The following is a 26,615-nucleotide window of genomic DNA, read 5'->3' as shown; positions in this document are numbered from 1 at the left end:
CGTGGCTCCGCCAGCAGCGCTTCAGACGCGCTCACTGCTGCGCGCACGAGTTTCCAGTCGACACACAGTCAACTTGTGTGAAGTCCACCAGTTCCTAGTTTTACAGACTTTATTAGTTTTCGATAAGACGCCGGACCAAACCCCTTAAATGTTGTTATTCTTCTTAAAAGGGGCCGTTTTCCCACTGCGCAGGTACAATGAGCGCATTGTGCTGCCGATCGACTGATTAGAGGTGAGTTGGACCAAACACTTCAAACTTTTAAACTGCTGGAAAATCTTGTTTCTTTTACATCAGGCTCGGGGATTGTGTGGTGCATAGTAAATAACAGTAGCATGTACCTGTTTATGTAGTGATTTTCGCACGGTTACGCACGAACACAAGCGCCAAAGAGGATTTGAGGAGATAAAGTGGATAAAAATAACACTTTGCCGCGGAGTTTTGTTTCCTTTTTGGACAATTACAGTGGTCGCTCGCAGCTCACAGGATCTTATCAGCTTTGTGCTTGTAATTAGGGCATTTCACAACAGTGAACATATACAAAAGGATTGTCGGCTGCCTTGGCTTCTGTTTTGCACAGTTCAGCCACTTTTTTCACTCATGTTTGCACTGAGCCCCTGTTAATAATCAAACCCTGTGACTCTTTGATACTGATTGGTTTTCCTCTCTCCTGTTTATCTTTAGGGCCGAGGTCACTTCTCTACAGGGTACTCAGCAGCAGTATTTGCACTGTGACCTGTGGATTTGGGAAACAGATATTGAAGAGGACACAAGACACATTGCGAACATGGATTTCGGTAATGATGTAGATCTGTCCAATAATAACATTACTCCTTTGTGGAAACGTCGCACAGACAACTGTAAAAACCTCCAGGACTCATACAAACCCAAACCGCGGCCTGTCAGTTATCACATGACCGGCGTCATGGTGACAGACTTTCCTGTGAAGGACAACAGGAGCTCATTCACCTTGGGCCAGCCTGCTGAGAGAGGGGTGGTCACAACCCAGCGTGCGGACATGAACACTGTGGTGATGAAGCACGTTCTAAACAAACCGGCCAGGAAATCCAGAGTTTTTCGAAGCATCAGCATCAGGGACCAGCCCAATGGATGCATCTTACCGTCCAAATTTACGTCTGAGGATTACAGAACCGCCTCACTGGACAATACAGTGTATAATGGAGACTGTCACGCTGGGAGAACTAGTAATGGAGACACAGAGTGGCCTAAAAAGAACCCCCCAAAACGCATTTCCAGCCCATTCAGTCTGAGTTCACCCTCCGAAACTGGGTCCTCTCCTGCCCTTTCCCCTTTCAGTCCAAACAACAACAACTATTACCCCAATGAACTGTCCCCTACCCCCTTACACAGCTCCACCTCCAGCATCCCCTCCCTCTCTTCGCTCACCTCCTCAGAACCCTCGACCCCACGCTCCCCATCGCCAGCAGACAGAGGACAGACACTCCTCGGACAGTCCGCATCTTCGCCTGCCTCCTCCCACGACACCAGGCATGCCTCTTCATCCTCTTCCACCTCCACCCCCTCACCCACCTTTTCCCCATCTGTCTCTCCCACTCCTTCCATAGTTCTAAGCACCCACAGCCCCGCTGCCCTAAAGATGGGCACTCAGCAACTCATTCCGAAGGGTTTAGCATGTGAAAGCCGCCAGAGCAAGACGCCTTCCTCAGGGCTGCTGGGGTTAGGGGATAGTTCCAAGCGAGCATTGAAAGTCCGCAGTATGGTGGAGTCAGGAACCTACTTTTCCACAGGAGGGGCCCAGGGCGAGGGGAGAGAAGGAGGGAGCGAGAGCCCAGGGGCACCGAGGAGAGGCTTGAGGAGTACATCCTACAGGAGGGCAGTTGTGAGTGGAGTAGACTTAGAAGAGCCATCGGTAGATCTCAAGATCCAACCGTTGTCCCAGCCTGTCATCAAAGGCCCAGGTGGAGATAATCCAGATTCACCAGTTAGTCCAGCAAGTACAGGCAGCGTAAGCCTCACTAGCCCTGGAACAACAAAGCCGAAGGGCTCTGGGACAACCAAACTTGCCAACAATAGGATTTCAAAACTTGCAAGCCTTCGGACAGAAAAACCTACCAAGAATTGGAAAAACAAGGTGGGTAAACCTGTTAGTGCTACATAAAACATAGTGGTGGGTAGAAAGGGTTTGGTGTTTGGATGCTCTACAGAAAAAAAGGGGCTAAAATCTCCCACAGTACATAAAAATATGGCATTTTTATAATATGTCAGCTGATTGTGTTTATATTGGATTATGTACAAAGATTGTTTTGTCATGGACTTTGTCTCCTTGGAGGTCAAGTCCAAAGAGTAAAATTACAGCATAGGCTGAGTTGAATGAACTCAGCAGCAGCAGCAGTTGAAGTTACGACCAGGCCTTACAAGGATACAGGGGAGACATGACGTAATGTGACACCTTAGGCACATAAACACTTACAGTATATACACAGTGGTGTTGGATTTAGGCCGGGGTCACTGAAGGTGGTTCCTGTAAAGGGCATGGACGGGTCATGGACAGGCGACATAACTACACCAGCCCGTTACATTTTAGGTGGGTGTCTCTGTTTGGTCATTACTTTACATTTTGTGTTTGTCTTTCAGAGCCCGGATAAGAAGAAAGTTTTAACCATTCAACGAACATTCGACAGCGAGGGTGAGAAAAACACTTCATTGTTGCTCCTATTTTACGTGTTTTCCTTCCTTTCTGTTTCTGTGTCAACCACACTGTATCCCCATTTTTAAAAAACGTTAACGTGACGGATCTTTTCTGTCCTCCGTCAGAGGAGGAGCTGTATCAGAACTACCAGGAGAAGGCCTTGCATAATGACTCAGATGAGGATGCAGATTCCAGACAACCTAAACCTGATAATGGCATCGTGGTGCAGTACAGACCCATACGCACCTCCTGGAGTCAGCTCAGTGTGGTCAGACTTACACACACACACACACAACCACACACACACAGACACAGAGGGCTACAGTCGCTTCCATTCTCCTTTGTATAGCTTTCTCAGCCTTTCTCTACACTGAGCGCCCTGACTAACATTCAGTGTGCATCCGGTGCTGCAGCTGTGCCATCTTGGAATGCTAAAGCTCCTAAGAATGCTGTCATATCCAGTTTGGCCACAGTCTATACCCATCCTCCCACTGTTTCGGCCTTCCGAGGAAGCCTCGTTCTGTTTATCAGGGAGCACAGGAGCATTTCTTTTATCACTCGGGTGGGTAGGGAGACATTCAGCCCTCCCCACAGGAAATCTTGGAAGCAGTACTTGGCCCTCAGCCAACGCGTTGGCAAACTCCAAACTCATCAGACTGCAAATATGTTTAAATGTTGTCTCTAGAAAGACGTGCAGGGGCTGTGCATTACATAATATAGTTAGGGACTGTAATGGGCGGATAGAGAGAATATGGAGGAAAGGGAATGAGCTAATTTAATTTTCTATTTAGACATTCCCATCTGTTTGTTTACTTACTGAGGAAGAAAAGTGTGGGAGAAAAAAAAGGGCCATAGTTGAGATGGAACTCATTAGGATTCGTTCGAAATTTGCAGGACAGTTAACGATGCGCACGCATATGCTAATTAATGACAAATTAAATTGTTACTAGAGGATGTTCATGTCTGTGTATGTCAGACGTGAACAAAACCCAGTCAGAGGAAGTAGGCTTTTTTGTTTTCATTACAGCTCCTTTACAGAGTGCAGATGTGTTGTTGTGAATGGGTTGGGCCAGACGGTACATGATGTAACACTGGGATTCCTCGTCCGCTTTCCCATTTCAGAAGAAATGCTGGAATGGTCCTGTGAGTGCCTTATTGTGACAGGAAATACGGTCATTTCCAGTAAAGCTTAGAACCAGATATGCAAGTTGTCCTTATGTGAGTCTTTCCCTTCCAACAAACACCACCTCACTCTGCTCCTCCCAGGTACTCTTGTCCCCATTGACATGCCACATGCCCAAATTTTTGTATTTCCAGGAATCACTCACCTTTATCTTCAGAAGGTGGAGCTGTCTGCGAGCTGCCTCTAAGTGCATCGAACAAGGAAACACAGATTCAAGTTTCTAAAGAGAAACCCTTAATTGGCTCGAATACTGATACTTAATTAATTATAGTCGGGTTACACCCTGTGAAAGTGCAAATGGGGGTAAAGTTGATTTGGTTTTGGTGGCCATCACACTGAAACCTCAAAGCTTTATATTGGGACGTTTTTGCTCAATTGGAGTGGTTGCCATAGGTTTTTACAGATGGGGGGGGGGGGGGGGGGGACTAAGCGAGGTGTGATGATTGGAATAAGGAAGAACCAGAATATATGTTTGGTCTGCTGCAGGATTGTTTGCTCTCAGTGCTTGTCGAAGGCTGCAGTGTAAATAGTAGAGGAAAGGAACCTTCCTCCATGAGCAGTATCGATACCTCGTGGCTTTTTATACCCAAACAGGATGAGAGGCCAGTGGAAGTAAGAAAAAAATGTCCTCTTGTGTTTTTTTTTTTTCATTTGCTGAAACCTGAGATGTAGGTAGGCTTTTTCTTCCACCTCGCTCCCAGTCTAACAAAGTCCCAGGTTGATCAGTTCAGTAGTGTGCCACACCCAGTCCTGTCCAAAAAGATTGCTTTGTTTTGACCTTATTCAGATATCACTGGGCCAAACTCCACAGCCGTGTACTAAATGCACACACACTTTCCTTTCAAATATGTGCTTTCAGCGAACTTAGACTTTGAGCCCAAGAGCTGCCAGCTGTACCTTTTACACTTTGATGGACAGTTTCCCAATTCTACTAGGCCACTTTATTCAGTGAAGATCTTTCTTATGTGCAGAGACCAAACACCGCCGCCGTTCAAACAAACGTTTTTTTGTTGTCCTCTGTTTTGTTATTAGGTAAAGAAAAATGGACTGTCTGACCGCATGAGTCAGGAGGAACGCAAGCGTCAAGAGGTAGGAATCCTATTTTAAACTTAGTGTGCTTCAGATTGACTATTATTTCATTCAGGACCACATACACATGTTAGGACTTACTGTAGCATTCACCAGGGGAGTACAGTTCTCCATCTGGTCTCTGTAAACTCCGCTAGACTAATAAAAAAGCCATTAAAGAGCAGAGCAGGACACATACATCACGGACTGTTATAGCAGAAGAAGGACAGATATTCCAAAATAATAAATTGATTGGCAGACAGAGATTACGTATAGTTCTGGATGCTATTATTTAAAGATACCTCCTCATGTAGCAGGTCACTGTGTCAAAACCACTTCGTGTAAATTGCATATGCTTCTCTTCATTTCCCTCTGCTCTGTTGTACACTTATTAGGCCATTTTTGAGGTGATCTCGTCAGAACACTCCTATTTGCACAGTCTGGAGATTCTAATCCGCTTGTTCAAGAACTCTGCGGAGCTCAGCGAGGCCATGACCAAGACCGAACACCACCATCTCTTCTCCAACATCACCGACGTCAGTGAGGCTAGCACTAAGTAAGTGTGTCTCGCTTTTGCAGGGCCAATTATTATGAGATGAAGCAGATTCGCTGAGAATGACTTATTAGAACTGTTTTTTTTTTTTTAGGCTTCACTTGTCACTGTTTTCAGTTGAATGGATGGAGTTAATGAAGTGGACAATTGTCTTATTTAAGTGCATTTCACAAACACACACGGTTTAGTGTGTTGACACCCTTCTTTTAGCCTGACATTGCTCATACAGTTTGTGAAGGGGTTCATTTTAAGCAGTACTGAGTTTTCTGGTTTAGTGTATGTGAGGTCGCATGGTAAAATGAAAGAGCCTGCAACAAGCGAGGTGTGAATAAAGTGAAATATTAAAGAACAAAAGAACAAGTAAACTTAATTGGGGCTGTCACCATGACGAGCCGTCTGAGCTCAACTCGCAATTGTGATTTACAACTTAATGCAGATGTGTAGAGTGTTTAATGACAGCTTGAGAGGCCGGCGAGTTTTAGACTGCATGTGCTGCCTCAGCAGTTATTAGGTTGAACCAGTATTTCTACAAATGATTGACAGAAGTGTTTCTGACCTGATGGGTTCCTTGCCAGGCTTATGGGCTGGATCACATTTAAAGTTCTTCAGATATTTTTAATAAATCTGGTGGTGAGGTCAAAACGTAAAGCCAAGTTTAACATTAAATTCCCCAGTCAGAAGATTGTGACCTCTCACAGCCAAGCAAGTCAAATGCAGTGAATCCTCTGACCTTCAAAGCAGCTACCAGCTAAAAGCTGTGGTTTGATAAAAGTAAGTGTGAAATGAGGTTAAGCCAGACTTTTGTCTGTCACCTAGGGTGCTGTTTTACCAAGGGATGTAAGTGTGAAAAGGGGTATGTGTGTGTGTTTATTACCTAGTTAGGTCCAAAAAAAGTTTCCCCTAATCGTTAGAACCTTTTGGCCTAACGAGAAGGCGCGTTTGAGAGTTGGTTTTAGGCTTAGCGTTAGAGACTGAGGAATGTCTCTAATGGTCTAGATCTGCCGTGTGCAGAGCGTTCCCTGCCTCTCCTGTGCAACTGTTCGTGACATTTGCTCAAGTATTCCATTTCAGGGCCACAGCCCCCTCCACAGAGAGGAAGATTTAACTTCTGACATACAGTGAACCATCCACATGTGCATTTGGTTTTGAGAAAACAGCCTCAACAAATACGACTTCCCACTTTCGGCAGCTTACTGGGAGCACGTGGATTGACGTAGACAGTATGTGTACATTTATTTGTGGCGCTTTCACTTTCAGTGAATGGCGCAATCTGTTCATTCCTCACATTCCTGTGTTCAGATTTGCTGCAGCCCACCTCAAACCCCTTTCTCGGACCACAGATTGATGAGCTACTTTACCCTCCCCAAACTATAGACTTTAGAGGGCAGGAGATTTGAACATAGAGTCATGTAGTATCAAAATGTGCACCTTAATCTTGAGTGAGTACTTGTACATGAACAGTGAGCAGGAGGATGGTGAAGTTTTTCATGTGCAGGTGTGTTGCTGAATGTAATTTCACTTGGAGCCTCTGGATATGACGTGCTTTATTCATTAATATACTATAAACATCAAGATGTAACAGAGAGCATATCCCATAGGCCGATAAGTTTTGTGCTGGGCTTTATCCATCATCAAAAACACTTTTTGAAGTTAGACATGTGGCATGGTGTTCAACTGGCCATCTGCTGGTGCTCAGGAAGAGGAAAAGCCTCTGGGTGATGATGGACTGTATATTTTAAGAGGCAGTGTCGCCACAGTTCCTCTGTCCTCAGTTCCTCTGTGGCGACACTGTAGCAGGTTTTAAAGAAAGGTGATGGTGGCTCTTCCTGCCCTTCTGACTTTGACATTGTATGTTCTTTCCACTGTAGGATGACTCATGATTCCGTGCATCTGACTCAAGCTGTGGCTATGTACGGCTTGAATCCATGTGACACTAACCCGTATTCACCATTTCTTCAGGTTCTTTAAGGAACTGGAAGAACGACACCAACAGAACATAGTGATTGACGACATCAGCGACATTGTCTGCAGACATGCTCAGTCCAACTTTGACCCTTACATCACTTACTGCTCCAATGAGGTCTACCAGCAGAGAACCCTGCAGAGGCTGGTGTAAGTGAGCAAACGAACACACACACTCACACACACACACACACACACACACCCCCCAGACATTCTTATCATATCTCTCATGGATTTGATCCAACATGTTCTGACACTGAACCAGGGAGTCTCCTTCTTCCTCCCTGTTCATTTTTTTGAGTATCATCAGCTGGTTGTCTCAACCCCCAGCTTCTCTTTCCAGGTCTACAAATCCAGCTTTCAAGGACGTGTTGACCAGAATAGAGGGCCACCCAGAGTGCAGAAACCTCTCCATGATCTCCTTCCTCATCCTGCCCATGCAGAGGATCACTCGTCTGCCTCTTCTCATGGATGTGAGTGTGTTGACGAACAGTAGCAGAAACAGCCTTTGGAATTACAAGACTTCGACTCTTGCGCAACACTTTGTTATTTATACTTACTGATTCTACACAGGGTGTGTTCCAACCTCAGATATTTGTGCGACCTTATGTTTATTATTAATAGTATTAACTGGTGTAAACGTCTCCCCTTTTCCTTTTTAATATTTTTTTCTTTATGTTCATGCTTCTTTTGGCATCACACCTCTTTCTTTCTTTCTTTCTTTCTTTCTTTTTGTTGTGCTTTCATCCAACCTCCCCCCCCCCCCCCCCCCCTTTCTCTCTCTCTCCAGTCTTCCGTCAGTGTCTCTCCAGAGACTCTGGGGTTTATACTTGTACACTTAGAGGCTTCTGGACCCTGAGAAAGTTCGGTCTCAGTTTGTTTCTTCCCACAGCTTCCTTTAGGCATCAATATTTGATCAGGCTTCTGATGGTGTGCATGGGTTCAGTGAATTGTTGTACAATACAGCCACAATTAAAATGTCTTACAAGAATGTGTTTTGTGGGTTTTTGATATATTCATTAGTGTAAATGATCTCTTCCTTCCTTCCCTGTGTTACAGACAATTTGTCAAAAGACACCGAAAGACTCCCCACAATATGAAGAATGTAAAAAGGCTTTACAAGCAGTAAGCAAGGTCAGTCAACCTGAAATGTACACACTGCATTCTGGATTATATGGTTACATATTTTCATATGTTGTAGAGCATAGTATTTCTTAAAAGCCTCATTTTGTTGCCATAGGCATGTCACAATTTTGTAGTTTCTTTTTTAACAACACTGAACACTGAAGCACAACAATCATTGTGATTGACTCGGTGTGTGTGTGCGTGTGTGTTTGTGTGTGGACATGCGTGAACAGGTGGTAAAAAAGTGTAATGAAGGAGCTCGCACAATGGAGAGAACAGAGATGATGTACACCATCAACTCTCAGCTGGAGTTTAAGATCAAGGTATGAATGTGGTGTATAACAAATCCAGTATCCAGACATATCCAGACATGGGCTTTGATAGTCCAAAGCCCATGTCCAGAAACGTTTGGATATTTTGTTAATTGTAAATAAAAATGCAGAATGCAATGATTTGCAAATCATTTAAAACAAATTAATAGCATAAAAACAACATAAATTGTTGAAACTGAGAAATTTGTTTTGAATTTGATAACATCAACACGGTTAAAAAAACTTTGGACAGGAGCCTGTTTGACACTGCGTTACATCACCTCTGCTTTTAGAAGTCTGTGGAAACCAATGGCCTCAATTTTGAAATCAAAAATGCTTATATTCTTGATTCCATCATCAAACCACAGGCCAGTTTTCCACTTCACCTCAGTCAATTGTAAATCAGCTTGAGCTTAGAAAGTGATGATGTTTCTGGATCTTGTTTATATATGGTTGTTTCTTTGCATAATAGAGCATTAACTTGCATTTGTGGATGCAGTGACAAAGAGATATTCATGAGTGCAGTGATTTCCAACAAAATGATGGTGGTTTTATTGCAGTGCTGCCTGAGGGCTGGAAGATGTTGAATATTAAATAGTGGTTTTGCCTACAGAGATTTGTCTGGATTCTTTGGATTTTCAACAATAATATTTAGTGTAGATAATGAAATACGTCCAAATCGTAACAATTTAACGTATTAATACATTATTTTATACACCTGCCCAATTATTTTAAGTGTTGCACAGGATCACATTCAACATATGTCACATTTTCAACATTTGGTATCTTGTAATACAATAAAGTTAAAAAAATAATAATAAAATTACAATTAAAAAATGTTTAAAATCAGTGTCCCGACTTTTCTTTAAATAGGCTTTGTGTTTCTTTAAAAAGAAATAAGATAACTCTGCTTAGGAACTAACATGAAAGCACAAAATTGTAAACATTTTAATAAGCTTATTTCCCAGGATAATGTGCACATGCACTCACAGTAATACCAATAGGACACACCGCTCTCTTGGCGAGTGTCTAGTATAAACATAATACATACAAGGCTTGGCAAGCTCAAGTGTGTCTAAGTAGTGTGGGAAATAACTGTTGGCACGTTTGGGATTCACAAATGTCTCATGAACATATTGTCATTCTGCATAGCCAGCTGTTCCCTCCCCCCCCAAACACATACAAACAAACACAAACACATCATTTGTGATTTCCTCACGTCATCAAAAGACATTTTCAACATACTTCAGTTACTGTTCTTTTTGTACATTTTGCGTTTTATAACATTCTCTTTGTCTCTCTCCTCCAGCCTTTCCCACTGGTCTCATCCTCCAGGTGGATGGTAAAGAGAGGAGAGCTGACGGCCTTTGTGGAGGAAAACAACATCTTCCTCAAGCGGATGTCACGGCAACAGGTTTATTTCTTCCTCTTCAACGACGTCCTCATCGTCACCAGGAAGAAGAGGTGAGCCAGCAAGCTGTTAGACAGTGTGGGCAGGCTCTTCACTTGTTCTGGCATGTTGATGGTGAAAGTGTAACCATAAGCCCTTGGGTTTCACTGTGTTTGAGAGTATGAAGTGCACACATATCTAAAATACAGAGTGTGCATCATTGTCCTCGTGTTTGAACTTGTTCTGGGAATTGAGCCTTTTCACATAAAAAAACCTTGAGGTCCACTCTGAAAAGAAAGCAAAGAAATTGAAGTGTGAGTTCAAACCTTATGTCCTCGGGAATTATTAACAGGAGTTAAAGGGCACGCTCCCCCCCTGCTTTGTTAAGCCGAACAGGTGCAGGTTTCAGAAGCTGCTGTAGCTTGGCCTTGTGAATATGAGCTTTTGTTTTCTCAACTTCACCAGTTTCGAGAACTTCCTGAGTCATCTGATACTAGCACACCGATTTCCCTCGTCTTTGCACAACACCATGACACAGGCCATAAAGAGGACTTGAAATGATGTGGTTTTCATTTGCAGCTAAACTCACTGGCCACTTCGTTGGGTACACCTGTTCAACTGCTTGTTCAAAGAAATATCTAATCCGACAATCTGATGGCAGCAACTTAGGCATGGTAGACATGGTCCAGGTGATCTGCTGAAATTCAAACATGCATCCGAATGGAGAAGAAAAGCTTCTGAAAAATGGTTTTCAGAAGCTGCTGATCTACTAGGATCACTCCCAGCAATCTCTGGGTTTTACAGAGAATAGTCTGAACAAAAAAAAAAAAAAAAGAAAACATCCAGTGAGCAACAGTTCTCTGGGGGAAAATGCCTTGGTAATGCCAGAGGACAGAGGTGAATGGCCAGACTGCTTGGAGCTGATAAAAAGGAAACAGTAACTCAAATCACTACTTGTTACAAGTGAAGTAAGGAGAATGGTCTCCACCATCACCAAGTCACAATCCAAAAGAGAACCTTTGGAAGATTCACATCATGGATATGCAGCCATGATATCAACCCGCCACCGGCAAGATGTGCCTAATAAAGTGGCATGTGCGTAGTTGCGTATGTTTCGACCCAAAGAAAAAAAATCTTTCCCCTCCATTTCACTCTGTGTCTGGAACTGATTGTCCCGCCACTCGCAGGCTCAGAATTTCTTAGGAAGAAAAAAAAAAAACAACATTCCATATGATTTCTGGGAATCTGATCTGGGACGGCAGACTCTAGCAGAGTGTGGTGTCAGGCCTGTGTTTGGAGGACAGGTTTGGGAAAGGGAGTGCTCCTGTGTGTGTGTGTGTGTGAAGCTGTTATAATATTGGTTTGTTCTGTGGGGAGTGCTGCAGCCCTGCTGTGGCACGCTACTCCATCTGCACTAATCAAAACCTAAACACACGTAGGTACACAAGGTTCACCGAGCACAAACCCTCCTAGACATAATGGTTTAATAACTCTTTCCCTTGTCATTATGACCAGCGTAGAAGCAGCTAACCATGCTCTGTAGCCAAATGCAACAAGGCTGCCTGCTTGGATCCTTTGGGCTTTTCTTTGTCTTGTTTTTCCGAAAGCTTATATGTCTAGGAATACCATAAAAACCCAAAGGAAGGAGTGAAAAGGTCAAGACCACAGCACTTAGACAGCCAGTGGAAAAAAAACACGCTTCTGATCTTTAGAATGATTTCAAGTTTTATAGGCCTATATTTCTTTGGTATGCTGTCTGTGGTGGGTTCAGTAACATTTAACTGGAAATGACTTCAGCGTTTCAATATATTCTTCCAATATCTTAATAAAAATTTACTGTTTCAGCCTTTTACCAACGTTAACTCAAACGATCAATTTCCGAATTTAAACAATAATCAATCAACTAAATGAATTGGCAACTACTCTGATTCAGTGTCAAAGTCTAAACATTTGTATTTGCTCCTATAACAGAAACTAGTTTTATATTCGTGCAAAATAAACAGTCTGGGGTTTTTAGGGAGTTGATTGGATAAAGCCAGATGATGATGTCATTTGGAGAATGTTTTATGCCTGTGACAGCCATGGTCAGAGGAATTATCTTTATGGGCTTCAATCGTTTGACTATGACGCTTTGAGGGACTTTCCTTAACATTAATGCAAACATCCACTTGGACCATGGAAACATTAAAATGATCCTACAATTGTTCTAAAATTTCCAAATGATATTGGACTAAATTAATCAAGTTCTGCTGGTAAAACGAGTTAATCTGTGGGTTTTATTCATTTCCTTACATTTTATAGCTACTACTACTGGAAAAAGTTCAACATTCCAATTCTTTGTTCAGTCCACGTTCTAATTAATAATTTATACTTTGCCAACTGCTAATTAGAAAAAGTAGTTTTCAGTAAGCTTAACAAAATCTGCTTATTTTACCAACTTTGGACGGGATCCAGAATGGAACCTGGCCATGTGGGACCAGGCCGTTGTCACGCACCAGGGCAAAGTGTTGACCTGCTGCACTCTGACTCACAGGAACACTTACATAACTCTGAGTCCACACCAGCTGGCTCCTCTCTCATCTTCACTTCCTCCTGTTCTACTGTGTGATGCCGGGCGTCATCGAAACATTCAGCATTGCTGAGGTTTCCATATCTCTCTTCTCTCTCTCCTTTTTTCTCTGTAGTCGTGACCTTGGGGCTTTTTTGTCCCTCCTATCTTTGTGTGTGCAAGTCTAATATCCAAACATATTCTGCTCTAGTATTTTTTTTCTCTCTGCCTGTTTATTTGACTGTGCCATAGTCTCAACACTCCTACTTTGCACCTTAATCACATCATGTGTTTATGTGTGAGAGTGCATGCTTGACTTAGGTTTGTTTCCGTTCTGCTTGTGTGTTGAAGTATAGTAAGATTGTGGCTGTTTTTGTGTTTCTGTGTTAGTAGCTGGTGAGAAGGACACACACAAAGTGGGGGATCTTTCTCCAGTTTTTTAACACCTCTGCCTCATGTGTTAATGTAGGATTTCTCAACTTTACCCCTTTTATACCTCTATTTAGCAATAATCCACACACACACACACGGGGGATAACTCATCCAACAAACATGCAGATTCCTCACCCATCCCATACCTCACCTCAGCATCATGTAAATGGAATTCCTGGCATTTTACCTTTAGAGCTCTTCTTCTTTTCCTTTCGGCTGTTCCCTTTCAGGCGTTGCCACAGTGAATCATGTGCCTCCATCCTGTCCTCTGCATCCTCTTCTCTCACACCAACTAACTTCATGTCCTCTCTCACTACATCCATAAATCTCCTCTTTGGTCTTCCTCTAGACCTCCTGCCTGGCAGCTCCAACCTCAGCATCCTTCTACCAATATATTCACAGTTTCTCCTCTGAACATGTCCAAACAACCTCAATCTGGCCTCTCTGACTTTATCTCCAAAACATATAACATGAGCTGTCCCTCTGATGTCCTCATTCCTGATCCTGCCCATCCTCATCACTCCCAAAGAGAACCTCAACATCTTAAGCTCTGCTACCTCCAGCTCTGCCTCCTGTCTTTTCTTCAGTGCCACTGTCTCTAAGCCGAACAACATCGTTGGTCTCACCACCGTCTTGAACATCTTTCCTTTCATTCTCGCTGATACTCTTTTATCACACAACACACACACTTTTCTCCACCCGTTCCAACCTGCTGCACTCACCTCTTCACCTCTTTTCCACACTCACTGTTGCTCTGAACCGTTGACCCTAAGTACTTAAGTCCTGCACCTTCTTCACCTCTGCTCACTGTAACCTCACTGTTCCACCTGGGTCCCTCTCATTCACACACATGTATTCTGTCTTACTGCAGCTAAGCTTCATTCCTCTGTTTTCCAGAGCAGACCTCCACCTCTCTAGATTTTCCTCCACCTGCTCCCTGCTCTCACTACAGATCACAATGTCATCTGTAAGCATCATAGTCTATGGAGATTCCTGTCTAACCTCATCTGTCAGCCTGTCCATCACCAGAGCAAACAAGAAGGGGCTCAGAGTCGATCCTTGACGCAGACCCACCTCCACCTTGAACTCCTCTGTCACACCTACAGCACACCTCACCACTGTCTTACAGCTCTCATACATGTCCTGCACCACTCTAACATACTTCTCTGCCACTCCAGACGTCCTCATAAAATACCACAGCTCCTCTCTCGGCACCCTGTCATACGCTTTTTCTAAATCTACGAAGACACAATGCAACTCCTCATGACCTTCTCTGTACTTCTCCATCAGCCTCCTCAAAGCAAATACTGCATCTGTTGTTTCTTTCTAGGCATGAAACCATAATGCTGCTCACAAATGTTCACCTCTGCCCTTAGCCGAGCTTCCACTACTCTTTCCCACAACTTCATTGTGTGGCTCATCAGCTTTATTCCTCTGTAGTTTCCACAGCTCTGCACATCTCCCTTGTTCTTAAAAATGGGTACCAGTACACTTCTCCTCCAGTCCTCTGCATCCTCTCACTCTCCAAGATCTTGTTAAAGAAACTAGTCAGAAACTCTACTGCCACCTCTCCTAGACACTTCCATACCTCCACAGGTATGTCATCAGAACCAACTGCCTTTCCACTCTTCATCCTCTTCAACGCCCTCCTCACTTCACTCTTACTAATCTTTGTTACTTCCTGCTCCACACCAGTCACCTCTTCTACCCTCTACTTCTCTTTCATTTTCCTCATTCTTTAACTTTTCAAAGTACTCCTTTCACCTTCCCATCACACTCCTGGCAACTGTTAATACATTTCCATTCTTTGAGAAGACAAAATGCCGATGACCCTAAAATCCAGCTAACAGATGGAATATAATTATCTTCCAATGAAAATTGGGTATTATGCCATGTGATCACGTTGTACACTTATATGGGTCTCCAGTTTGGATAAACATCAAATACAATCCACATCCTCCCTTACTTTGCTTAAAAAGTCAGTCAGAATTTCTCCCTTTTCGAGGTCATTAAATGAATAATTTACGTAGTCATTCAGCTCAGACACTGCCCAGGAAAAACCTACTACCAAGGACACATTAAAATGAGAGTAGGTACCTGATCCATGGTTCACATGCTTCACAGAAGTGTTTGGCAGGCTTCAGCTGCAAAGAAGTAAAGTCAAATCGAGAGCACCAGACATGCCAGAATGTATCATCTGAGTGGTCTTTCAGTTGGAAAATTATTAAACACATTCAATGAACCACTGAGGCCAATGTAAACATGTTCAAAAAAGGTTTGGTAAGAAATCTATTCAGTTTAAGTGCAAAGTAAAGGGGGTTAATAAAGACTGATTGGCCCGATGCACAGGTCAGGCTGTGTGTAAAGTTAGATGCTGCTCTAGCACAAAAATGCTATGTTTTCCATCCTTTTCTATGTCTTCTATTCTTCTCTCTTTTTCCTCTGCTTTTACCTGATTAGTGCCACTCTGTACTTTCTGTTCCAAGAAGTCGAATTAGTTGTAAGCAACAGACTGTAACTTGAGTGGCCGGTGGACAGGGGCTGAGGGTAACAGGTGAACCTTGTTGACATCCTCCCAACCGTGACCAGATGTTCCAATCATCCTGGGATCTAGTTTGTGTGTATTGTCACAAGTGAGACACCAAAGCCTCCCTTAATCCTGGTCTTCTCCTGAATTTACCCAGAGAATGCAAATGTCACTGTGAGACGGTGCGGAGATAACCCAGACTTTATCCTGCGAGCCCCCTTGTGAGCAGATACACTCTTCCCTGCTGTTTTTAATGGCTACTTTTGGCCCTGAACACGTGCACTAATGGACATGCTGGCTTACAGTGGTGTCCTCTGCAGCAGCTTCATAGCTTGACTCCCGTTCCAGTCTCAAGTTGATAAAACACATGTGGGCTGGAGTCAAGATCCTGTTCTTCCAAGTACCAAGAAAACACAGGCCCTTGTGGGCACACACACACACACACACACACACAATTATCTCTCTGTAGTTGTGATGACACTCATTGACATTATGCATAATCTAGTTCTTCACTCTGACCTTTTCTTCAATATTAAATGCCTCTCAACATTTAACCCGAATTCTCAGTTTTATAACAATCACACACTCACTCACACACACTTTTATTTCAGTGCCAGTGTCGAGCTACCTTGTTTCACATCTCCAGATGTTTCTAACTAACACAGTGTACTACAGTGAGGTCATGCTATGCTCAGATAGAGGAAGTCATGGGAAATGCAGAAAGCAGGGGGCATTCGAATGTTTGGACCTTTGACTGACACAGACTCTGAGATACAGCTGATTTATTAAACCAGGTGAATCAGATTAACCACACATGATTAATATGATGTGTTTTGTGGATCGGATCGTAAAACAAGGTGAACAGTAAACACAAACTATTATATTTTTCCAGTGGAGTAAAGTACTCACTTATTATAACTGCAAAAGTTTGGAATTTCTTTTACCGACACAAGAGACATTAGTTTCTTTGAAACGGTTTAAAATTTATTTTTGTACTATAACACGAAATACTGTTTAAATTTAGCTGTGCTGGGAGAGGAACAGGAATGCAGACCAGCACACGAACAGCTAGTCATTATTACCTTGTTGTCTGTCATTTCTGTCATTTCCACCTATGCTCCGCTGCAGCCTCACCCCACCGTCACCAGTGTCAAAGCCCCAGCAGGAATTTGCTCCCGGCTGCTTCATTCCTATTCATTCGTATCAACAGGGTCAATGCCAACATCTCTTATTAAATTGAATTTGTGTGTTAATGGTCACTCTGTCTTCCCGGATTAAAAAAAATATTTGTCTAAGTTTTTTGGTATGATTGTTGCAAATCTGGTAGAAAGTCCACATGGACATTCAAATACCAGCCTCCCAAACAAATATTTTAATATGCGAAGACTCTTGTGATCTTAATATGTGAGTCAGAGTAACAGAGCTACAGTGTTCAGTGTTTCTTAATGAGCTGATTTGACTGTCAAATTTAGTTTTCAGTAGTGTAGTGTTCCACTATAGAACAAATTTTTATAGCCGAGACCTTCAGGGTGTATCGTGCTGCACAATAACTTCACAGTGTAAACTGTGCATCTCCATGTAATATGACTTTGTTGGTTGTGGCATGATGGGAAAGGGAATCTCCTTTATTGTATTCTCCCAAATGAAGCCACAGTAAAGATCCAAGCTGGCGGCATTTTAATTATATTGTATCCACACCACACATACCAAGGGATCATCATAACTTCTGTCACACTTTAAATTAAGCTCATTTGATCTAAAATGAATGAAGACCATTGATTGACAAACTGTTCTTCCCTCCAGAGTAAAATAAAAATTATGAAACCATATTTCTCTCTCTTTGTCAGTGAGGAGAGCTACGCTGTGATAGACTACGCTCTGAGGGATAAGATCAGGGTGAGTTCCTGCCAGCCGGAGGATCTCAACCTGTCACCGGTCAGAAGCACGACCAGCATGCTGAGCTCACGGCAAACCGGCGCCAACCATGTGTTTCAACTGAGTTTCCGTAGCAACCACTCTGGTGACAAGGTGCAGATGATCCTGGGGACTGAGTTGCTGTGAGTGCTTTTATTTTGTAACCTTTGTCCCTCTTAATGGTGCTGCCTCTGTTTCACTCGTGCTCAGTTACAGATTTATGAGACCTGCTGTTAATCCCGTGTGTGCATCCCCTGTGTGGTTACATCTGGGATCTCAGTGAGGTCCTTCTCTTCTCCCTGAAACAGACCCCTACAGCCTTATCTTTATGCTTTTTAAGTGGTAAGAAAATCCTAGCAGTCCTCTCTTCTTCGCTCCTGTTTCCTAGTCTTATTTTGGACAATTACAGGTCACAGGGGTATTTTGTTACATTGCTTCTCAGGACACAGATGGAGCCTCACTGTTTTTGTTTATGCGACCTCGGAAATTATGTTTTTTTTGAGCTGTTGCAGTCCTGCTGTAACGCAGACCGGCTGTACCTGAAAATTGTTTTTGTTGACAGTGGCTCTTGAAACCCAACCGACGATTCCAGGAAAGCACCTTTCGTTGTTTCAAATCCATCGGTTGAAATATGTTGTGCTGCGTGTGCAGCCAGAATGATTACTCACACATCTGACCTAAAAATAAGTGAATGCCTGTAGCTGTGTGGGTAAAACTCAAAGTGACTCTTTGTACAACAAACCAATTGAAAGCAGGATTGTGCACATAGATTATATAACTCACACAAACAAAAGGAATTTGTCGCATATCTGGCTACACACACACACAGGGTTTATTTGTTACTATTAGGCAATGCAGCACACATTTGCACTTGCACTTCAACACACAAACACACACTCAGCTTTCACTGTAATTATTTGCTGTGGTTCAAGGTGGTAATGCTAGTGGTGGTAAGTGTTTTCATATGTACAGGACCAGTTCCTCCTCATTCCAGGGGAGTTACAGATCCACCCTCTCTATTCCCTCTACAGAAGCTGTGGTTTTTCAGCTCCTCTGTACAAATGGCGCATCTCAGCCTTACTCTGGTTCTTTTCTTCAATCGGCCACATGTTCCAGAAGTACACACAGTGGTATTTTGTGACTATAGGTTTAATGATTCAATCCAAAGGACTTTGGATTTTGTCAATAGTAATAGTAGTAAAAGTAATAGACTTTTGTAGGTGATAATTAAACTTAATAACTTTACAGTAAGGGCCCTATTCAGAAAGTATTGGTTATTTTTAAGGGTAGAACATCAACCACGTCACAACAGCTCAGCACATAGTACACGTGCACGAGAGTAGAAAAACAGAACAGGTTTCATAATGAACGGATGGGTTGCAGTAATTTGTAAGAAACAGTTCTCTGGCTCTGCCCCCTCAGATCCGAGACAATTCTACAGTTTTGTATGATTTCAACTATCATATCAGATACTTTAGACAAAATAAGGACGGTAAAGATGTCACTTTTAAGATGTTAGATTGAATTGTGAACATGGTAGTCGGTAGAACTTTAATGAAAGGGAAAAACACCTTCTTTATTCACTCTGGATAAAGTGACACAGTTGAGACATCACATATCTCTGCTGTCCACGTCTGCGTTTGTTACCTGTTAATATTTCTTGTCACACAGAGGTGTGGTCACCGATATCAGTGGCTGAACTGTGAAGAATGGTCAAAGCGATTGCAGTAATAGTGTTAGGTGTGACTGCTACAGGTCTGTGTGTGGCAGTATTAATTACAGGACTTAAATGTGCTGCCTGCTGTGCCTTTAGATGATGCTCGTTTAACCCTTAACTGTCGCCTCTGGCCTAGTGAGTAGTAGTGGAAAGCCCCTAACCCTTCTCCTTTCATTAGTTGGGCCAGGGCCCTCAGATGAAGTGTGTGTGTTCACTGTAGTGCTGAATGAGCTGCAGAGAAGGATCCCTGGGAACTGTGTATTGTTACGCTGGTTGCTAGGCACTGTTTTAGCTGTTGCCTAGCAGCAGACCATTGTTCAGTGTGCAGTTTCCCACGACTATCCCTCCTCCCGGTCTGTTACTTCTGTCTCACGGACTTCTCCTCACTGCCCTGTGTCTGATCTTTTAGGCAGCAGCCAGTGTCTGCTCTTTGTTCCTGATGACTAGAGAATAACTTCCACTTCCTTTGGCCATTCATCCCAATTTAGTGATCTAACCCGACATGACACTTGGAGGCGGTGTAACATTAGCTGTTAGTCTATTTCAGTCTTCTATCAGAGTAAAATAAGGGAGGAAAACAAACAAGCACTATTGAGGCTTTGTTAGGAAATGCTGGGATGTACAGGGTTTGCTGCTGTTTGATCACTCATTGGTCTAAATCACGGCTTAACAGAGACCCAGGTGACATCTACCTAATTTTCATTGTTAATTGATATATTTTTATTTTCCACTTAAGCTTTTGACCAACTTGCCAAGATCAAAACATTTACCATTTGAAATAAAATGAAAGAAAAAATAAAAGAAAAAAAAAAGGAACTCTTGGCTGGTAAAACCCTTTAGAATTCGTTACAATTCTTGCTGATAAGGTTTTTTTTTTTAAACATTAAATAGCTGTCGAATCAACAAAACACTTCTCTCTGGATATTCAGTTTACAGTGATATTTTCTATACAAAGCATCAATTCCTCACTTTTGAGAAGCTGAAACAAATGTTTTGACCTTTAATTAAATGATTGCATTTCTGGATTTAATAGTCATTTCATTAGAGAATAGATCTTAATTGGGGGTGTAGCGATTAAAGAGGGTACGCTGTGAAAACTTGCTGTTTACAAGCCTGTTTCGCATGTAGTTAAAGCGAGCGTGGTGAAGAAACTGCCGACAGGGTAGATGGGACGTGCAGCTGAATTTAGCCTTGCTGTCACACTTCACAGGGCAAAGGCCACACAACTGTCGGCCTATGGTACTTTGTGAGTAGACTTACTGCAGCAGGTTTGCATCAGTGGCTCTCAAGCATCTCTACGTTCTGTAGAAAAAGGATGTGGGCATACTGATTATATTGTTCCCCCTTAGCCACTGTATTTAGGCTTCTTAAGTTGGGTTTCATTGTGAAATTCCACACATTCTGAACAAAGGCGGGACTGTTTTGGTGGAAATGAAACCGTAAAAATGGGATTTTTCTTTGTCAGTCAGTGTGGCCAGGTCCTCTTTCACTTCCATTGGATCTCTAACTGCCTGCCCTGGGCTGGTGCCTCACCTGTGTCTATGTATGACTCTGTGGGGTCTCAGAGACACGCATGCAGCAGGGTGAACTTTGACCCAAGCAGTGGCGTAATACAACAGGAATTCAGACAGGCAGCCGTACTGGAGATGGCACAAGGATGCCTGTGTGTCCCCAACTTGTCTGTCTGGCATCATTTGTAAATTCTCATCTTTTCTATCTGTGTCCTCTTCTTTTTTCTATGTATCCTTTTGTTTGGCGTGCACGTGTTAACCCTCTTTCCCAATGACCTTGCTCTGTGTCCAGAGTCTGTGAATAGTTCTTCTCTATTAGTAGAACAGAGCAGCTACAGAGGTCTGCAGCAAAACAGTTCTGTTAGTTAGATATGCAACTATAACACAAAGCAGCACTAGTTATGTAACAGTCTGGAGAGGGAGTGTGTACTGCAAACTTTTTTCTTTCTTTCTTTTTTTTTTTTTAGTCGTACCTCAGTCTGCTTTCGTTTATGTGATTGTTTGGTTTTTTTTATTATGTCTACTTTCACTTACGTGATAACGTAGAAGTTGCTGAAGGGAGTTATTCCGTTACTGGGAGTTTCCCTGGCTGCTCTGGTCCAGAAAGAGAAACATGTTATGTTTTGCCAAAGGTAGGAAATGTACCTAAATACGGATTTGACCCCATCCGTTGGAGTCTTTCGGCTTTGGTACATTAGGTGTGTTTTAGTCTGTACTGGACTCAGTCTTTACACAACCCTAAAAATGAGCTTTTAGTCACCCGATACTGTGCAACGCATTTGAGGATATCGCTACAACAGCTTTTTTTTTTTTTTTTCATTTTGTCGTAGTTTGCCATCGCTTGATTGAGTCAAAGGTCAAAGATTGAAGAACAGTTATCTTTTGATTTTCTGTACATTATTTTCAGCCTGATGCACCATAATCAGGGTTTCTCGTAACAGGTTAAGTGGAAGCCGGGGGAAGGGATTTGGCTGATGATTAACAGATGCGTGAGAAGAAAGAGCCGGGAGGAGAGGTAGAAATGAAACTAAAATGAGATGAACTTCAAGCTGGCAGATGCAGGAAGGTTAGAAACAGTCTGTCATTGCTCTTTATCTGCTTGTGTGAGGTGTTACGGTCCAGAAGCCTCTCTTCTTGTCAGGGGTGAAATGAAAACAACTGATAAGAGACTTACAATATGGTTCGTGATATTCACTTGCTCTTTGGTACGAATGGATAAAGGTGGAGAGCGATGAACTACCATTACCAAGATGGACTGATCCTGTGCAGGCCTGTAGCCATCTAGAGAGGCAGAGTGGAAAAACGTCGTGCTTGTGCATATGTAGGATTCTTTAGCTTGCATTTGTAGTCACTTGTGGTTGTGTGATTTTGCTTGTGTTCAATTTAATTGATACATGCACATTCATAGCTTCACTTAAGTGTTGCAAAGGCTCGCGCGAAGGCAGAATTTTAAAAACGTTATCCGTCCCCAGCTGTTTACGTTGGTATCACCTATAGACAGTAAAATAAGGTCATGAATTACATCGAGGCTTCACACTGAAGTCCATGATTTTTACTCAGCTGTGGTTATAAAGGTTTATGGCGATTTTTCTATCTCCTGTGATCCAGTTAGTTGTTAAAGATGGCGTGACCCGATATTTCAGAGCTTATCTGTTCCTAAAAAACATCATAACATTGGATAATGGGAACACAATAAGAGGTCTGACTCATGGGACTTGCCAGTTTAAGGTCCATTTGAGGCCCAACACAAATACCACTCTGTCTTTTGTATCCACTGATATGATGCAGGCCAATGGCACTGAGTCACCAAGGGCCTCAATAAACCCACTTTCTAGTTCACTTCCTGACCCCCCTACCCCACTTTGCCTGTTGGTATGAAAGTCCTACTCTCCATTCAGTAGTTGCGGAGAACAGGTGAAATCAGAGATGGAGTTTCAGTGAATCGGACCTGTGCAGCTCCACCCATTGGTGTTTACTTACATGTAACACACACAAGAAAGTGAGTGCGCGAGAGAGAAAGCAAAAGCAGGTCTGTCTTATTCTAAGAATCCGCTTTTGTGCTTGTCCTTCTCTTTCCTCACCTCTATTCTCTCCAGACAGAGAGGAGGGAGGGAGGGAGCGAGAAAGGGGGGGGGGGGGGCTTAACCTGCTAGTCAACTAAACAATCAATTTGCCTCAATAGCCTGTTGGGTAGAGCGCACGCAAGCCTGCATTTATCCAAATTGGATTGCTTGGTTTAAGTCAATTCAGGCTGTTCTCAGAAACAGCTGGGACTTATTAAGCAGGGGTGTTTAGGGAGTTGTGAAGTTTGTGCAGCTTTCCATAGCATTCAGTCTCCTTTAGTACCAGCAGAGATTAATAAATTGTTCATGTGCTGTTATGTGTTGTCAGGAATGAGCGAGCTCGATGGATCAGTGCCCTGGGCCAGAATGTCAACGACAAGAGGAGTGAGGACAGATCCAGTAAGCCCCCCTGTTCCCAATCCTAGAACTTTTTGTTTTAGCCTGTTGCACCACCTTGTGGTCATTTCACAAATTTGTTTTCCTTGGATTTAAAATAATTTATGATTGTAAATGATTTAATTAATTATTGTTTGTTAATGAAGATAGACACAAATAAGTGACTGATGAACGTGGGTGTGTGTTTTAAGACGTGATGCAGGTGGAGGTCATCAGGACTTACACAGCCAAGCAGCCAGATGAGTTGTCCCTGCAGGTGGCTGATGTGGTGCTGATCTCGCAGACTGTAGAAGGTGCGTCAGCTGTCAGTGTCTGTCTCGCCTTTACAGCTCAGGCTCCTTCTATTGCTCTTTGTATAAGATCTCCTCAGGCTCTTTAGTATTCCTCTCATTTTGCACTGTCCTGATTCAAGCTCCTTTCATTTTAAACTTTTATATGCTCTGTTTCTCCTTTAATACCTTCTCAGCATGTTTCTTAACCAATGGAGCAGATTTTTAAGCTGTTTTTAACCTTCACAAACACACAGGGCAGAGGTCTTTCCAAACTGGAGACCAAAGCAACTGACACTGTTGTAAAACAGCATTGAGCTTCCCAAATCAAAAGGTTGGAAAAGCACAAGGAACACAGAGCACATGCTTTAGTTTTCATGTCATTTCTTCTTTCAGGCTGGTATGAAGGGGAGAGACTGCGTGATGGAGAAAGGGGGTGGTTTGCAGCTGCCTGTGCCGAACCAATTATGTGCCAGGCCGCCATCGAACGCAACATGCAGAGGATGAACCGCCTGCAGGGCTTGGAGACTAATGTGTAAGCAGGGAGGACTTTACTCAGCTGTCTGTGACCCACCAAAACAGCGGTGACCTGCCTTTCATATCTTCAATCCCAGAAAATAACAACATCACTGGCCTACTACCATCAGGGAATGAGCAGATTGTAATTGGACAATATAGACTTCTGCTCATCGTGAATCGCAGGCACGTTGTCTGAGTTGTAAAGCAAAGACTGAATTCAGAACAAACACATTGGAAGAACAATTTCCTTAAATTACTGATGGGTCCCTGTGTGAGTGGGACTGTTTGACAGTGAGATCTGTCACATTTATTACTTCCCTGGTTTGGTAGAGAACTTCATACCCACCGCCAAAGTCACTGTTTAACACCCCGCTACAAAACAACTCCTGGTGTGAAATTTGTAAACTGTGTCGTCTTTTTCCACATATTTTTTGTAGAAATAATGTGCAATGTAATAATAGAGCCTACAGCGCCACTGTGGAAGGTCAGTGATGGCAACCTGAGGCTCGGGGTATGTGATCAGGAGCTCTGCCAGGAATGATGTAACTGCGGAGACATGGATTGTAAAAATGATCAATTGGCGAGTGGATAGGATTGGCAAGGATGTTACAGTGTGTGAGTTATTGGAAAAACTAAAACAATATTCACAACTAAATCTAATATGGTGGATGTTGACTATCAAAGACTTGAGGCACTTTGTGTAAACAGAATAATGATTATCTGGATAAAATTAGAAATTACAGTCATCTAGGAGGTATAATCACGTATGTCACACATAGATTAAGCTGAAATCCATGTATCTCTCTACCTTCCTCTATGTCATCAGTTAATGTCTCCATCATGAATCAGACTCTGCATTTGCCACAAATGCCATTATTCTCTCCATTCACTCAGTGGTTTGGACTGCCTGAAATATCACACACTTGATGCCAGCCAGAGGCGTATATATAAATACCCCGCTAAGGATTTATATCAGCCATCTTCTAGAGGCAAGTTGGAATTAATTTCGTGTAGCCCAATGGGGACACCTGAAAAAAAAAAAAAACGAGAGACTCTTTCCAGCCCAGCTTTTAATGTCATTGTCCACTGTGAGTCATCTTTTTAGCGTTACCATGCCCGGCTAAAGCGAATGAATGGCTTAGTCAGAGTGTGCTGATAACACCGTCTAAAAAACCTGCTGCCCTGGCTAGGATGACAACTGCTGATCTACAAGAAGCGAGGTATGACAGTAAAGGGGCAAAGCATTTTCAGAAGGACATGAGTATCCAGACTTTAGAGACGATTTTGCAGTTGCAACTCAGGGAAAATTAACTGTGATAACCACATCTAAGAAGCAAATCTTTGTTTCAGTCACTTCCTGCACTTGCAACTATTCTAAAACACCTGTATAAATGTAAATATGTAAAACGGTCTGAACTGTAACATGTTTGTTTTTCAAAATATAGATTTATATTGCAGAAACCTGCTTAGTCATTTGTATCAGCCACTATTAATAAAAGCTTAATTGCTTGGTTACTGTTTTTTATTCCGAATGATAATTATGACATCTAATCACTGCTAGACAGACCACAGAAAATTACTAATTTTTTTTTAAATGACAGTGACATCTGAAACCATAAATGTGCTCTGGGCCTTAGGCAGAGATTAATCAGAAAGATGCATTAATTATCTTGGAAGCATAACCTTTAAGATTAAGATAATTTTTTTTTTTACCTACTGGCTGCCAGCGGAAGGTGACAAATTATACAGGCGTTCATTCCAACTAAATATTACTTAGGTTGTTTTAGTGCTTGGGCTCTTAAAGCTCAGAATAAATGGAGTTTGCCCGTCATAAAACAGAAAAGTTTATGGTCTCTCATCCAAAAGCCAGCAACATATCAAGGTACATAGAGCCTGGCAGGGCAGATGAAGCTATGGTACATCCTTAATTTACTGCCCATTTCCATTAAGTGTAAAAAAAAAGTTATCCAAACAAAAAATCTACAAATGAACAAGGTATTTACTGAGTGTATTGACATGTAGATTGGTCCTTGCAAAATAATGACCAAATATATAAAAAAAAAAATTGTATGATGGAGTCATTTAAGTGCATTTTTACTCTTGTGTCCTGTGTTTGGCCTTCAGTGTTGGGGGAGCACTAAAAGCTTGTGATAGTCCCAACTAACCTCTGCGCCAGTCATTTCTCATCTTCTCACAGGCAGCCATAAAAATGTGGCCACTTCTAATCATTGTCGTCATCATCGTCGTCGTCATTGAAGTAAACGTGTTGTCCTCTTGGGGCAGTCGCCCACGCTCTGCCGTGACCCTTAGTGCCGCCTGTGGGCTTCTCCTGGGTGGTGATGAGGTCTATGATAGCTGTGATCACAGCACAGTCTTTGGACTGATGGTTTTGCCAGTCCACTGGAGCTGGGTTTCGGATTTTCTCCTCAAGCAGAGAATCCAACTCTTTTTTTAAACT

The 26,615-nt window shown here is 42.6% G+C and overlaps 2 protein-coding genes across 4 annotated transcripts in view; one reads left to right on the top strand and one right to left on the bottom strand.

Annotated features, from left to right (window-relative positions):
* On the top strand, nt 1-25,668 carry LOC137128522 (rho guanine nucleotide exchange factor 26-like). Its single transcript, XM_067506680.1, has 15 exons — nt 1-232; nt 683-2,111; nt 2,615-2,666; nt 2,795-2,937; nt 4,885-4,941; nt 5,316-5,476; nt 7,433-7,585; nt 7,779-7,908; nt 8,495-8,569; nt 8,794-8,883; nt 10,181-10,335; nt 17,616-17,825; nt 23,302-23,372; nt 23,561-23,662; nt 24,035-25,668. The coding sequence occupies exons 2-15, from the start codon at nt 786-788 to the stop codon at nt 24,175-24,177; spliced, it is 2,868 nt and encodes a 955-aa protein (XP_067362781.1). The 5' UTR covers nt 1-232; nt 683-785; the 3' UTR covers nt 24,178-25,668.
* The window catches only part of dhx36 (DEAH (Asp-Glu-Ala-His) box polypeptide 36), a 38,305-nt gene continuing 22,037 nt past the window's right edge, over nt 10,348-26,615 (bottom strand). Inside the window, exons 26-27 of one of the 3 annotated variants that reach the window (XR_010914588.1) lie at nt 26,323-26,615; nt 10,348-10,548 (exon numbers count right to left, since the gene is read on the bottom strand). Coding sequence is in view for 1 of the 3 variants with exons in the window: in XM_067506679.1 (XP_067362780.1) it covers nt 26,379-26,615 (237 nt within the window). In the remaining 2 variants the exon portion in view is untranslated. Of the gene's footprint in view, nt 10,549-24,563; nt 24,704-25,212 lie in introns of those variants that run through there. The other 2 variants (XR_010914587.1, XM_067506679.1) reach the window with 2 other exon arrangements.

This window comes from Channa argus, chromosome 6 (assembly GCF_033026475.1).
Source record: "Channa argus isolate prfri chromosome 6, Channa argus male v1.0, whole genome shotgun sequence".
Classification (NCBI taxonomy): Eukaryota; Metazoa; Chordata; class Actinopteri; order Anabantiformes; family Channidae; genus Channa; species Channa argus.
This window is presented reverse-complemented; position numbering and strand designations above follow the sequence as displayed.

Bases quoted from the DNA above. Each gene is read 5' to 3' on its own strand.
- LOC137128522 (XM_067506680.1), top strand. From the start codon at position 786: ATGGATTTCGGTAATGATGTAGATCTGTCCAATAATAACATTACTCCT. The intron at 5,477-7,432 runs GTAAGTGTGTCT...CCATTTCTTCAG, and splicing joins GTCAGTGAGGCTAGCACTAA to GTTCTTTAAGGAACTGGAAG. The intron at 7,586-7,778 runs GTAAGTGAGCAA...TTCTCTTTCCAG, and splicing joins AGAACCCTGCAGAGGCTGGT to GTCTACAAATCCAGCTTTCA.